Genomic DNA, 14,096 nt, shown 5'->3' with positions numbered 1-14,096 from the left:
AGCAGTTCTAAGCTGTAGCATAAATCTTGAATTTAAAGTGAGCAAATATTGTTTGCTTGGTGTGTTTTTAATGCTTCCGTGAATGAGTTACACAGCAGTAATATGTGCTGCTTAGTGTATTTCTTGTCCGCTTACCTGCTGGTTTGGGGCCAAGGGCATCGTACCACCGAAGGAGTGGTTCACGCAGCCAAACTGACACAGGAGAGGGACAGCTATCGCTGCCGTTTTAGTATGATCAGTTACGATTCTTTGTTTTTCCCTTTGAATTAGAACTCTCATTGTAACTTTTTTTTTTTTTTTTTTCCTAATTTCACTGGAAGTGTGTGCAGGAAAAGCATTCACTGAAATTCAACCTTGAGAGTATGCAAAGCAATATGCTTTGTGGAAGAGAAGGAAATTATCTCCATCAGTGGTCCAGTGTTTCCTCCAGTCTGACAGCGTTTCTCCCATAGCAGCCTTGCTTTGGAGGAAGACATTATCTTCTCCCTTCCCTGCTGCTACCCAGGCATTTGTGCAGTGGACCCGGATAAGGGAGGGGTTAACTTCTGACCCCAGCAGGTGTTGAAGTCGAGGGTTGGCATCAGTGTAGTTTTTGTGATCTCTGCTGCAGGTGGAGTAAAAGACTATTTTTGCATTTTTGTCTTGAACTGCCACAGTCAGTTTTTAATTTTAACACCAACATTTCAATCATGTATCCAGCAATGATGATGGTGGCCTCTCGTACAGGTCAGGACGGAGGAATATTCAATTCGGTGCTGTGTGAATTGCTCTCATGGCAGCAAAATAAGTGCTTGTTCAGGTGCGCTTGGGTAGCGATGTGCCTGCAGGTTCTGGGAGGTGGCCACTCCTTTTCAGTAGATTTGGTCCTGAACCTTCAAGACTTTACCTCAAGTAAAACTTTCAAAGCATTTTTTGGAGGCAGGAACGGGAAATCTTCTCACGTGACATTCATATCTTGTTCCAGGCCAGTAGAAAGTAGCAGAGACGAACCGGCTGCGCTCCTTCTACCATAAGTAGGCTTTTGGCAGTCGGAGGCTCGTGCTTGGCCGACAAGCTGGTGATACAGACTGCGGGTGTTGCACGGGGCAAAAAGGTTTGCGCACTGACAAGCAGGTTTATCCTTCTTCTGCAGGGAAAAGAGCGTTTTCAAAAGTGTTGCCTGAAGAAGAATATATATTTCCTTGAGATGCAAAAGATCTTTATGGTCTATGTATCTTGTAACTAATTCTATTAATATTGGCTTACTGGTAGTTGTCAGCTAAAAGCCTGTTAAACGTATTTGTGGGTATTGGTTTATTTTCTAAGTTGGAGGTGGGTCATGCTGCTGGGTCAGACCCCAACGTCGAGGTGAAAGGAGCCCTCTGGGCAGGTGCTGAAATCTCAGGAGCTGCTGTCTTGGGAATAGACTTGTCTGATGTGACTGCAAAGGACAGTGTTTGGTTTGGGGACTCTGCCCTTCCCCTCCTCTCCAGTATACTGGCGGAGGTAGGAGACAAGTCTTGAAAACAGCGTATGTCTCTACCATGCTGATCGATACCCTCTTTTGGGTTCTTCGTGCTCTTTTCTTTGTGCTTGTCTTCACTTTGTAATGTCCTTTTCTATATCTGTATCTTGGTAGCCTCATCTCTATTCCAGTCTTCATGTATTGAAATAATCAAAGATGCAAAGAAAAGTGTGGTAGAAAAGACCAAGAAACAAAGGTGTTTGAGAGGACGTGCCAGGACAGCATCGCTTTGAAGGCGTGCTGTGGCTCAGCTGCTTTTTCTCCATAGGAATTATCTGCACTCCCTTCACCCGACTCTCAGTTCAGAAGTACAGAGGGTTGGGTTTGGTGCAGTGGGTGGTTTTTTTTGTCTTTTTTTTTATAAAAGACAAGTGCTATCTCAATGAGAAAGGAAAGTAGGAAGGAATTCCAGATGGAGGCAGACCGGCCCGGTGAAATGTGTCTTTGCAGAGCCAGCGAGAGGAGCTGCAGCTCGCCAGTGCTTTTGAAAGCACAGTTATATCAAAATTGATTCTTGGACTCTGAGCTAAAAGAGACTATAAATTCAGCACAGACTCTGCTCTGGTGAGTTATGGTCCTTGCTTAGATGGCAGGAAGGATTAAGGCTGCGGTGATCTCACTGAGGGAGCACCGAGGCGGCGGCGGATGCCATCTCCGCGCTGAGCTGCGGAGCGGGAGAGGGAACTGGGGGGCGGTGGGGGCTGCCCAGACGAGAAGCCTGGCTCTGCCTGGGGGCCACGGAAACTCCCCTCCAGGGCTGAAAGCCCTCAGCCCGTCTGGGTCAGACGGTAAAATCTGGACGAAGCTGACACTTATCCCATCTATATAATGTCTGTCTGAAATACCGGGAATGGTTTCCTCGTTGCATCTTGTGTTTTTACACACTTTCTGCACAATTGTTCTGCGTTCGCAGAATGAAAGGAGACCTGGTACTTAATCGAAACGGGGCCGTGAGCTGAGTCTAACGCGTCTAGCTGTGTTTTTATCTTGACAGTTGGTATGCTGGAGGCAAAACCCCAGCAGACTTGGAATGCTCTCTCCGGTTCTGCTGTAGCCACTGAAGGAACAACCCTCACTTGGGTCAGCTAATCTCAAATAAAGCAGAATATGGTGCATTTGAAGCACCAAAATAATATCCGGAAACATCTGAATCTTTTGTAAAGCGCTTTCATGCATGCGGAGAGAAGTCTTGCCCAGATTGTTTGCTGAATTTAAGTAGAACTGATAGGTTTACGATTCTGGTAGGCGGTTGAGTAAAAATTCAGTAAGCCAGCTGAAAAGTTGAGAACATTTGCGAAGCTACATTTTAAGCGTATCAAATATGCATAATCTCATTAAGTGGTCTGTCTTACTACAACTCAAACAGCTGCTTAGACTGCACTGTGCCTAAAATAATTGAAGGGCTGTTCAAGAAGACTTTAGAAGCTTGTAGAATATGTTTAAACAGTAACAATATCTACAAGTGTGTATTTAGAGGTAGATGGGAAGGGAATACATTTTCCATTAAAGACCTTTTGTAATGAAAAAATTTCAAGGAACTTAAAATAAAACCCCCCCTTCTAATAAAAAAAAAAAAGCCGAATGCACCATACTTCTGCAGCTACTGTAAATTAGCTTAGTCCTGTAAAAAAAGAAAAAAAAAATAGTAGTCCCCTTGTTTAAGAATTCTAATATAGCATTGAGTCAAAATTCTTTAGCATATTCCTCGATTCCCTCCTGTATTAATTCCAGTACGAGAATGACTGACTTTAATGTCCCAGATCAGTCTCAGGCTTTGCAGACCCCGACAGTAAACGTGGCCGTTTCCCACGGGAATTGCTTCTTACAAATCCTTGTTGTGTTTGATCTCGGCTGGGTGTGTTTAAGGGCTGCACGTGGGCCTGAGCTGCACAAACACACGATCGCGGTGAGAAGTGAGTGTTTGGCCAAGAGCACCTATGCCCTTGAATGCGGTGTTGGCCCGCAGAGCACGCATTGCTTGCGGATGACTCGTGGTCACGGTGCAGGACCTCATTTGCAGAGGTACTTTGGATGGTTGCCTTGGGCCAATAGCAGCCAGGCAGCAATAACGTTGAACACATTGTGTTGGAGGTAGATGCCCCTCTGGAGGTAAGTGTATCTTAAGAATAAATCGCCCCTTCAGATCCCCGTGCATTGCTGGAGCAGCTCATGACCTTGCTCTGCTCTGTCTTGCTGCTGGGCGTCAGGTCTGGGAGTTCACTGGCGAAGAAGCTTTTTTGCATCTATTTCTTTCTGGCTCCTGCAGGGGCACTTATTCATGAGAAATTAAATTTGAACATCCCAGTAAACTGGTGAATCGTGCTTATGCTCTTTGGCTGCAATCCATTCGTCCTCTGAAAAGCATTTTCATTCTGTGTGTCAGAGGGAGGGGTTTGGAAGTAGCACTTTCACTTTTTGCATGGACCTTCCTTGGAGGTCCCACCTTGAATCCTGCGTATGATGCATTGAAGTTGAATGTATGAGTATGATGCATTGAAGTTGCATTGAACGGTTTTCTGGTGCTTGGACTAGATGAGAGATCTTTCAGCCTAAATTTATCGATGATTCTAACTGCACTTCACTGTCTGTGAATGACTTTAATTCACTGAGAATATGATTGCCGCAAATAAGATAACTTTGACTGTTGTAATAGAATACCAGGGAGCAGAGCATCAAGCTGGGATCTCAGTGGCCTTCTTCAGTCCTAGTTTTGGCTGCTGGAATGGCCCAGAAGTAGTTGCATGTCTGCTTACATCTCAGGGGTTTTATCGTATTTTTTTTCTGCCTGCTGTGAGCTCCGCAGTAATCACAGAATGGTTTGGGTGGGAAGGGACCTTGAAGACCATCCAGTGCCACCCCCTACCCTGGGCAGGGACACCTCCCCCCAGCCCAGGTTGCTCTAAGCCCCGTCCAACCCGGCCTTGAACCCCTCCAGGGATGGGGCAGCCACAGCTTCTTGGGGCACCCTGCGCCAGGGGCTCACCGCCCTCATGGGGAAGAAATTCTTGACTCTATCTCATCTAAGTCTCCCCTCTTCCATTGTGAAGCCGTTCCCCCTCGTCCCATCACTCCATGCTCTTGTACAAAGTCCCTCCCCAGCTCTCCTGGGGCCCCTTTAGGCACTGGAAGGGGCTCTGAGGTCTCCCCGGAGCCTTCTCTTCTCCAGGCTGAACCCCCCCACCTCTCCCAGCAGAGGGGCTCCAGCCCTCCCAGCATCTCCGGGGCCTCCTCTGGACCCTCTCCAAGAGGTCCATGATGTGCCATCCCAGTCTGAGCACAGGAGCAGTTCTGAAGGGCCACGATCTCCGCTGGGGCGAGGAGGTGCCAGTGCAGCCTGCGCAGCGCGTCGGTGCAGCGCAGACCGTGTGTCACAGCCCGGGGGGTTCCTGTCGCGGTCTCTTGCCGTCAGTCTCTGGGGAGCGCATGGCTGCGCCAGGAGAGCAGATGGCCACGAGGAAGAAAAGTTGGCGTGTATGATTGTCTTCCCTTGTCTTTCAAATTTCCTGAGTTAGAGGCTGCAAGTTTCAGCTCTGCTGGTACAACCTGCTGACAGCAGGAGACACTGACTCCTGAAAAGGTCTGAGAGTGGAGGATCCTCCGGAGCGGCCCTACGGAATTGTCCTGCCCTCCTTAGGTGCTGATGACCCATTGCACTTCACAAATGTTCTCACCTGTTAAACTTCAGTTTGGCAGGGTTTTTTTTTGTTTTTGTTTTTTTTTGTTTGTTTGTTTGTTTTTTTAATAGTTTGTAATGAAAATAAACGTTTATACCGTGAAGCCCCAAGCTCCTTGACTAAAGCATCAGAAACGCCGCCCTGTAATACATGCTGTAAAGTTAACAGGCTTTTAGCAGCGTTCCAAATAAATGCTGAGCTGATGCTCTGTGTATGACAGCAGCGAGCTGCCCTGATGCTAGTGAAATTAATTCTTAGTTTCCTTTATCTTCTTGCCCATGTTTTCTTTAGATCCTCCTCCTTTAATTGCTCTAATAGCTCCTGCTGATAAAATTCAGGTTGTAAAAATGAAAGAACCTGCAGCAAACAGGAGATGAGCGTATGAGCAGGAAACGTCTCTGCTAGATTTCTGAACAAGGGGTTAAGATTCTACCGCTGTGATTTTGGGAACATGCATTTCCATAAGAAATGGGGCAATCAAAGGCATGTCAGGCAGGTGTGCGGGATATCCCACTCCTATTAGATTTCTATTAAACACAGTGCTTGTACTCCAAGTCCCGTCGCCCCAGCCCTGGGGGTGTTTCTGTTCCTCGTGAAGGTGCTGAGATCTATAGAGTTGGACACCGACCCCTCACCCCGCTGCGACGGGAGAGTTCTCGCGTGTCTGTGAACCCCCTGCTCAGTCGCGGCGTTCCTGGCGGGTCTCCTCCTGCTTGGCTGGGTGGGAGGGGGCTGCAGGAAACACCTCGGGGGGTCCTCGTCAGGAAGGAGGGATGGAACAGAAAACTTGGGCAACAACACGTGAGGAAATAGTGTCTTGACAGTGAGACACGTTGTGCTGAGAACCGCGTCCCGAGGGAAGGGGTAGAAGCTCTGTCGCTTGGGGTGTTTAAAATTAGCCTAAACAAATGCCTAGTAAGTGTACGGTGGGGAATAAACTGGCCCTTGCCGGGAGACGCTGGCTGACCTAATAGGATTTTGCATCCCTCAACATGTTTGTCTCTTAGTAGTGTGTAGTAAAACTCACCCCGACAAAAGCACGGGGGCTTTTAAAGCTTTGCTTTGAATTTGGCCTTTTTTTTTTTTTTTTTCTTTTTTGATGTACTGCTCTGTGCATTGCAGCGATATCTGATAACTGCGTTCTGTTTCCAGCTGATGACGCTTGCGGAGGGACTTTGCGGGGACAGAGCGGAATTATCTCAAGCCCTCATTTTCCTTTGGAGTATGGCAATAACGCAGACTGCACGTGGACTATTCTCGCTGAACCTGGAGACACTATTGCTCTGGTTTTCATGGATTTTCAGCTGGAAGATGGATATGATGTTTTAGAAGTTGCTGGAACAGAGGGATCTTCGCTCTGGTAGGTCACGAATGGCCATACATGATTGTGGTCGGTACAGTCGTGTGGTATCTGCCGATGTTTTGTGTGAACAGATCCAAACTTCTCGGGGCGTTCAGGGTGAACAGAGTCTGTGCCTGAATGAGGGTGGTTCCCAGTTACTCCCAGTCACAGGTTGTAGCTGCTACCTGCTAATGAAACTCCCTGGGATGCTTTTGATTTCCTTGGTGAGCTTTGCAGGGACTATTCTCTACTTCAAATCGTATTCTCTGCAGTGAGGTTTCATAGTGTAGCTGCTTAGAAAGCAATAAAGAATTAAAAAAAAAAAATTAGACAACCCAACGCTTCATAACCCAAGAAACCCCGCTCGAACATTGTCATGCTCAAACCTTGTTTTTGCTAAATCATTTTCTGATTATTGTAAATACGTTGCTGACAAGTTGACTTTTACCATTAATGAACTTTCGGTAAATTTTTCTATGGATCAGCTTGTCCTTTAGACAGGAGGCTGCGTGGAGAATTTCAATACCCCTCTCATCCCGTTGTTTCTTTGAGCAATGCTTTCAGAAATCCTGCCTTTATTATACATAAATGCCACACTGATTTCTTCCGATATACAAGAGCTATCCAAACGGTTGGTGCTGTGAAGTCTGAAGTGAGGGCCTGAAGAAGAATTTGACATAAGCAATATGTTGTTTTTGTAACAAAGGAGGACTCTGCCTCTAGTTGCTCACCGTGATTGCACTCAAGGAACAGTTAAAAGTCCTAAGTAGCAGCAAATGGAAGGGAATAGTCTTAAACTCGACATCCCTCTGGAAGGGAAGAATTAAGCGTTTGAAATAATTAGATGTTGCCTGGGATTATCAGCAGGAAGTTAAATTACGATTATTTATGAGGATTCTGTAGCAGCCACAAATAACATTCATTTAAGTAATTTATACTTCCCTGGCAATTACGGGGGAATAGGATTTGAATGTTTAGGATGTATTGATGTGAGGGAACTTGCCATTTACCATGTACCAATTGTTTACTGCTCCCAGGACCCCTTTGAAAATTGGATGTTGCTGTTTCATGAAAAAAAACCCTGGTTTTATTAGCATGCATTAATATTTTAGGGCACTGTTAGTTTTTAGCCATTGTGTACTGCAGCGCAGATCAGTCCTCTGCGGTCTGTGGTAGAGATGAATGGAGCTAGTTAAGAAACATTATTCAGCCTGGAGGTGTTGCCAGTGCAGCGCTGTGTCTTGTCATATCAAAAATAAAACAATGCCCGTCAGAGTGAACCTGATGGAAAAAGATCCAATAAACTACCCATAAATACAGCACGATAGGACTTTGAAAATGGCAAATGCATCTTAGAAAATTAAACCCTCTGACTTTCGGTAGTACATGTACGTGCACGCGCGCTGTTTTAAAAATGAGATGTAGTGGCTGTTTTAAAGGCGATGTGTTTTACAGACACCAGTCTGGGGGCCTCGTCAGAGGGAATAACGATGTATTTACCCCCAAGTGCCCGTGCGCTGCAGCTGTGACGATGCCCGTCCTCCGACTGTAGTGTCCCTGGGAGCGGGATGGGCTCTGCCGGCTGTGACCGCGGTGCGCTCCTGTGCGAGCGGGCCAGGCCGGGCGCGCTGCGTTAATGAGTGAAACGGGTCTCACAAACACGAATTCCATCCAGGGCTTGTAAGATAAAACTGTTCTGGCTTTTGGAGGTTCATCCTGCGTTTTTATAGTGCCATGAAATACACATGGGCAAGAAAAACACAGCAGTCAATTCAAAGGGATCTCATTTAGTATTCTCGAAGTAAACTTTTCAGTCCCATAAGCGGAATTACAAAGAGTCTTATTTTGAATTTCATTTTTCAAAGCTGGCCTTCACAACTCGGAGCCTGATAATTAAATTCAGATGACTCATTTTTCCCATTTTTTAATAATTTTTGCCCGTAGGGGAAAAGAAAACTGGAGCTCATATCTCCTCTTTAAACATGTTGATATGATTCAGCTTGAAAATATAGCTAAAACCCTTTTTTCCTCTCTGTCTATGAAAACCTAGTTTTAATTATTGGTAATATGACAGATAGACTTGCGGCCAAATAAACCATTCTATTGAAGTATCTTGCAGCTAAATATTTCATTTCCTAAGCCTTATAAATAGTTTTAATCTGGTCCAGAAGATGTACACAAATAAACAAAATTGAATTTCATCTGGAGTATAATTCATATGTATTTTCAAGCTATGGGATATTCTGTAATGGTGGTATATTCAAGAGCGCTAACTCAGCACATTAAGTAAGCTTGACTTGACATGCACTCCCTAAAAATCTCCTGCGTTGTCATTCACCCTCCCCTCTTGAAAAATTGGCGCTTTGTTGTATTTTGACCAGCCGGGTTCCCTTAACGCTCTTGCCTTCAGCGGTGGCCGCAGCTCTATCCCTGTGCCGCACGGTGATCTCGGTGCACACAACTGCTCCCCGGAGAATCCCGTTATGGGTTTCTTTTGGTCCCCAACCCCTCGGATGTGAATCCTGCAATAAGTCTTGAAAGCGAAGGGGCATTGCAGGTCTAAGCATCCATATGTCAAGCAGAGCGATAGAGGTTTGAGTGGCTATTTGAGACGTATTAATAAAATAACACATTTACAGCTCTTTTAACTGCTATCGCAGTTTCTGTCATGGGACCTTGAGCCTGGATTCCTTGACAGGTGAGAAATAAAATTCTACTGAGCAGAGAACAGGAGGGGAAAAAAGCAGCAGTGTGAAAAAGAGCCCGTCAGATGAGGAAGGACGATGTGGGGGTCTCCAGGCTCTAAAGCAAAATTGGGAGGGTGGCGGTAGCTGCTCTGGTCTCCTTTGAGGGCAGCTGGAGTGGCCGTCCTAATCCCAGCCCTCCTCTGCTGGGGCAGGGATGCACTGGGCGCGGAGGGGGGTGCGTACTGTCTGTCTTCTCTTCGGTCATTGTTCCCTGACTTTTTCTTGTCTTCAAGACTTGGGGTTCTCTTCCCCCTCATTTTGTACTGGATGAGAGACCTGAAAGGATTAATGAGATTCTTTGCCGTAAATACATGTAAAAGAAGAAAATCCCTCAAAGCCGCTTGGGCTCCAGCCCGAAGGGGACTGAGCTCTGTTGATCGTGCGCTTTGTGTCGGTATCTGCTCAGAGCTGAATAAATCCCTCGGCTCTCACTTCTCGGGAATATCTGCTGATTACGGCTGTTTCATGGTACCTGGTTTAAAGCTTTCTTCAGTAGTGAGCATCCCTGTGGGCGCTCAGCTACGCGGAAACTGCCAAAGTGTTTCATGTGGAGCACCCGAAACGTCCCAAGACTGTGTCTGATGATGAGGAGTCTCCAGGCTGGTCCTGGATGGCGCTGAACCTGCGCTGTGGCAGACGTGTCCCAGCCTGTTCTTCCCTGTGGTAGCTCAGTGATTGCTCTGAAGCTTTGGGTAGCTTTGATTTTGTTGAAAATGGCGCCTTTGATCTCCCGCATGTTTTTCCGTGAGTGCTCGGGTAAGTTAATCCTCAGGGATGTCTGAGGTGACAGGACGGGAACCCCCGCGGGGACGGTGGGAGCCTGGGTGCGGCAGCTCAGTGGCTGTGCCCTGCTGTCACCTCCAGCATCGCTGTGTCCTCTGAAGGCTTAGAGAAAGTAGGAATGCGCTGTGCGGCAGTCTTGGCTGCACGCTGAGCACGCTTTAATAGAGGGTAAGTTTTCGCTTTGCCTGTGATGGAAGAGGTCGGGATTTCCAATGTTTGTGCATATTTGCTGCTGTTTAAGTATATGCAAACAATGAAAATGTGCTTGTCTGTCTCTTGCGCTTCTTCCTGTCATCTGTTTAGATCTCATCTGGCTGGTTTGGGACCTGTATCTAATAGTAGGCGTAATGACTTATTATGATTATTAAAGCATTATGCTGCTGTTGCCAGAGAAGGAGGTGGTGTAGGAAATGACTAATAATCCAATTTATGTATGTGTGTTTACAGGAATTGACTAAGATCAAGTGTACTTTTTTCTGGGTATAACACAAATATTTAGCAAAGCAGGTTTTTGCAGTCATTCCAATACAGCTGAAGCAGGCAGGGTAGGTAGAAGATAGAAGCCGTGTTCTCGGGCTGTGCGGACCCACATGCGACAGAGTTCCTCCAGAGCGGGGATTTTCAAAGTTGAGGATGTCTAGGAAAACAGTGTAACGTTTGCCGTAGAAAGTTCCTCTTACGCTGTTGAGTTGGCCAACAGGAGGAGGGTGAAGGGGGGACTCTGTAAGCTTCAGCCCATCTGTGGAACAGGTAAGCGCCTAGTGATGGGCTTTCTCCCTGGAACGGTGTTTGGCACTCCACGGCTATTCGTTCCACCGATGAAACTATTTAGAAGCCTCTGCTCCTGCCAAATAAATTAGTTCCATGAGATAAAACTAACAAGTATCTCATTTGTCGGACTATGACAGACTGTCTGGCATGTTTTGAAGGTTCATTAGATGTTTCTGATTTTCAGATGGGAAATTTACTTTGAGATGTTGATGACTTCTTTAATAATGAGGCTTTTCAAATCTTTTATAGCTATGTTGCATTTTGCAACTGTACGTGGTAGATTGAGAATCCAAATTGGTAGGAGGGACTGGGATCCTAGGTAGGAAAGGGGCTCCTATTGCCGCTATACCATAGTGTGTTGTTTTTCAGATCAAAAAGTACTACGGTATGTGAAGGATCAGAACCTTTTGGGGTTGTCCTTTAGCCTTGTGTTAGGTTCCAGTGCAGCAGTTAACCCTCTTCCCCCTTGCCCTCCGTAACCTTATTTCACATCGTCTTTTTGCTTGAGCTCAGCTGAAACGGAGTGTTACCCGGCAAAGCACTTCGTAGCATCACGCTGAGAAGTTGCACGGTGACCTGGGAGTACGGCTTGCTTTTGAATCGCTTCCTTCGTTTGTCACTGCGTCCTTCTTTTTCTGTCCAAACGCTGAGCTTGCTTAGCCCAACCCGTAGCAATCCCACCATAGCTTGGGAACGGAAACTGCTTCGGGTGCTTATCCTTTTCTTCTGAGCAATCCAGACTGTGCCCATCCTTCTGAATTGCAATCCACCGCGGTGCATTTCCTCTGGAGCTTAATTATGTTTCTTTATTTCTTATTGCAACTTTTACTGCATGTGGCTACGCTTTTGAAAATTCAGATGCTACTCTTTGAAAGAAAGAAAAGAAGCTGACAATTTCCAGATGCCCCCTCCTCCCTTTTTTTTTTTTTATCTGTTTTGTGGTCCTTTAAAAGCTTTCTCCTCAATTGCCTTGTTTGTGGATTTTGTTCCAGCAGGACACAACCACACTCAGAACTGATGTATTAATGCAGAGTCTTGGTCTGTGGTATTTTTCTTCCCTGTGATCCTCCTCTTGACTTAATTATTCTACCTTATGGAACACAAGTCTAATTTTAGGGGGGTTGCATCATCGTCATGTTGCCCCTCTGCTGCCCTCCCACTCTTTGAGCCTTCCCTTGCCATTTCCCCTGGGAAACATTTTTTTTCCTTGATTTTTCTTTTAATAGTCCCATGCTAAGTGAACGCAGTGGGGGAAGCAGGGCTGCAAGTGAGTAACTGCCAAATCGATGGAGTTTATTCCTGTCTGAATCCGGTTCCTCCTCTTCAGTTTCTCATCTTCGTTTTGCCTTTTCAGCCTTGGAGCCATATTTTGCTCATCTCGCTTGCACAAGTGCTTTCCTTCTCCTTAGAACTATTTTTGCACTTAATTTGGGTAGAATTTGGTTTTAGCTTTGTCTAAAGGCAAGGCAGGCGCCTTAACATGGGCATCTGTGTTATTTTGCATTACTTTTCCAGCACAACTGTGCCAGATGTGACGGCGACGCAGGCGTCTTGCTCTGCCTCGGCAGGACTGTGGCACAGATGTTGAGCAATGGGTAAAACGGAAAGGCACCGCGTGTTGGGGCGGGCCTGGGGGGAGAACTGAGGACCTCTGAATTTAAGGTTCCTCTGGTTAATTCTGTAATGTCTTCCTTTCTGGAGCTCGGCCCAGGAGACCCATTTTGGACATCAGCCCTTTCTGGAAAAGCATTTCAGAAGTTCTCTGTTGTTGCCGTGTTTCTGCAGAGAGATGAGTTGGGGGAAGCGTGGTTGGAGGAATCGCCTGTGTTCCAGCAGCTCCTCTTAACTGTTGCTGACTTTATTTCTTTTCTTGTCATTATCTGCAGTTGACCCTTCCCTCCCCACCACCCTCGTCTGTCTGCTAAGAGGTTTCTAATACTCATTAAAGTTCTCCTACGTGAGATCTGCTTTGTGCGTCCCTCTCGATGCCAGTTATTTCCCACCACTGGCCAGGCTAATCTAGTCGCACGTCTTGCGCTCTGCCTGTAAGGGATTAGAGTACCCGTGTTCTTGAAGGTCACCGTTTCAGATGATGATAATGTTGGTTGGTGAAAAACTGTTCTCTGTATGTGCCTCTAATGAACCAACCTATTCTCTTTGTATCAAAGCAGCTTCTGATCCTTCGACGGCTGTCTCGGAGCTTTCAGCAAGTATTTTCATCTCAGACCTCAGTTGACGGCTGCTGAAGTCAATGGAAAGACTTTGGCTCCAAAGGGTTTGTGACTCGGGCATTAGTGTATTGTCACTTAAAGCGTGTTCCTCGTGCCACCACCTTGCAGCTCAGGAGCAGTGCGGGTCTGTGTCTGCTGCTGCCGCTGCTGCTGCCGGTACAGGTCTGTGGAGCGGCTGCAGGGACCTTACGGGCTGGGCACGACCAGGAACCGCTGCCCCCCGCGCGTGGGAGCCGGGATCGGGCTCTCCCCGCGTGCTCCCGCAGCTGCCGTTCTGCGCAGGGATTCTGTAAAACAGATTGTCTCATGTCTGCTTCAAAATGAGTTTCGTTTCACACTTGCCACTTCCTTTTTGATTTTTTTTTTATCCAGTCAGTAATTGCTTTTATTTGAAAGTTGACAAGCATTATCCTGCCCTGGTGCATGTGAGAGGCTGAAGACTTGAAGATTATTGTCCATCTCGAAATAAGTTATTTCATCACTAGTTAAAGCCTGGATAATGCAAGTGGGAAAGTTTGCTTTTCGTGTGCGATGAATTAAGCTTCCTTCTTGTAAGAGCTAGTTAACTAATGGATACTTTATCAGTAATATTCGGATGCTTTTATTCCACGATAATGTTTCCCTTAGGACTGGGAATGCATAAAAAGCGTATGAAATCCCTGTTTAAATGTCAGTTACATCTTCGCTGGGATCTGGAAAATAGACTTCCTAACTGACGGGTACGCTTTAATTTTATTTTTTCTTTTAAAGCATTTCTAGTGCTTTTAATTGGCAAGAAATTCTCCAAAGGCTTTAAAGCTGTAAAACGTTGCTTTAGTGGGAAACAGTCTTCTTGCAAAACCCCTTTTCTCTGAGAAGGTGCATTCTCTGGAGATCACGTTCTGGAGCCGTTTGTCACAAACAGCCCGTCCCGTTCAGCCCCCCCCTCCCCCGCCGCGGTACCTGCGGCTCTCCTGGCTGCCGCTGGCGCGCACGCGTCGGGTCGGGGATGTGCCGGCCTCTCCGGCGCGCTGTGCTGCACTTCTGGCCTTATTTTAACGCGGC

General features: G+C 46.5%; 1 protein-coding gene across 1 annotated transcript in view; it reads left to right on the top strand.

The window, feature by feature from the left end:
• CSMD2 (CUB and Sushi multiple domains 2) overlaps positions 1–14,096 on the top strand; it is a gene marked incomplete at both ends in the record, with an annotated part of 311,031 nt that overhangs the window by 79,952 nt on the left and 216,983 nt on the right. The window contains one exon of the mRNA XM_082494202.1: positions 6,331–6,538. Within this exon, the coding sequence (XP_082350328.1) occupies positions 6,331–6,538 (208 nt within the window). The remainder of the gene's footprint in view (positions 1–6,330; positions 6,539–14,096) is intronic.

Source organism: Vanellus vanellus (genome assembly GCF_965231255.1).
Source record: "Vanellus vanellus genome assembly, chromosome: 22".
In the NCBI taxonomy this organism is placed as follows: Eukaryota; Metazoa; Chordata; class Aves; order Charadriiformes; family Charadriidae; genus Vanellus; species Vanellus vanellus.
Note: the sequence above shows the minus strand (reverse complement) of the source record. Positions and strands in the feature narration are given on the sequence as shown.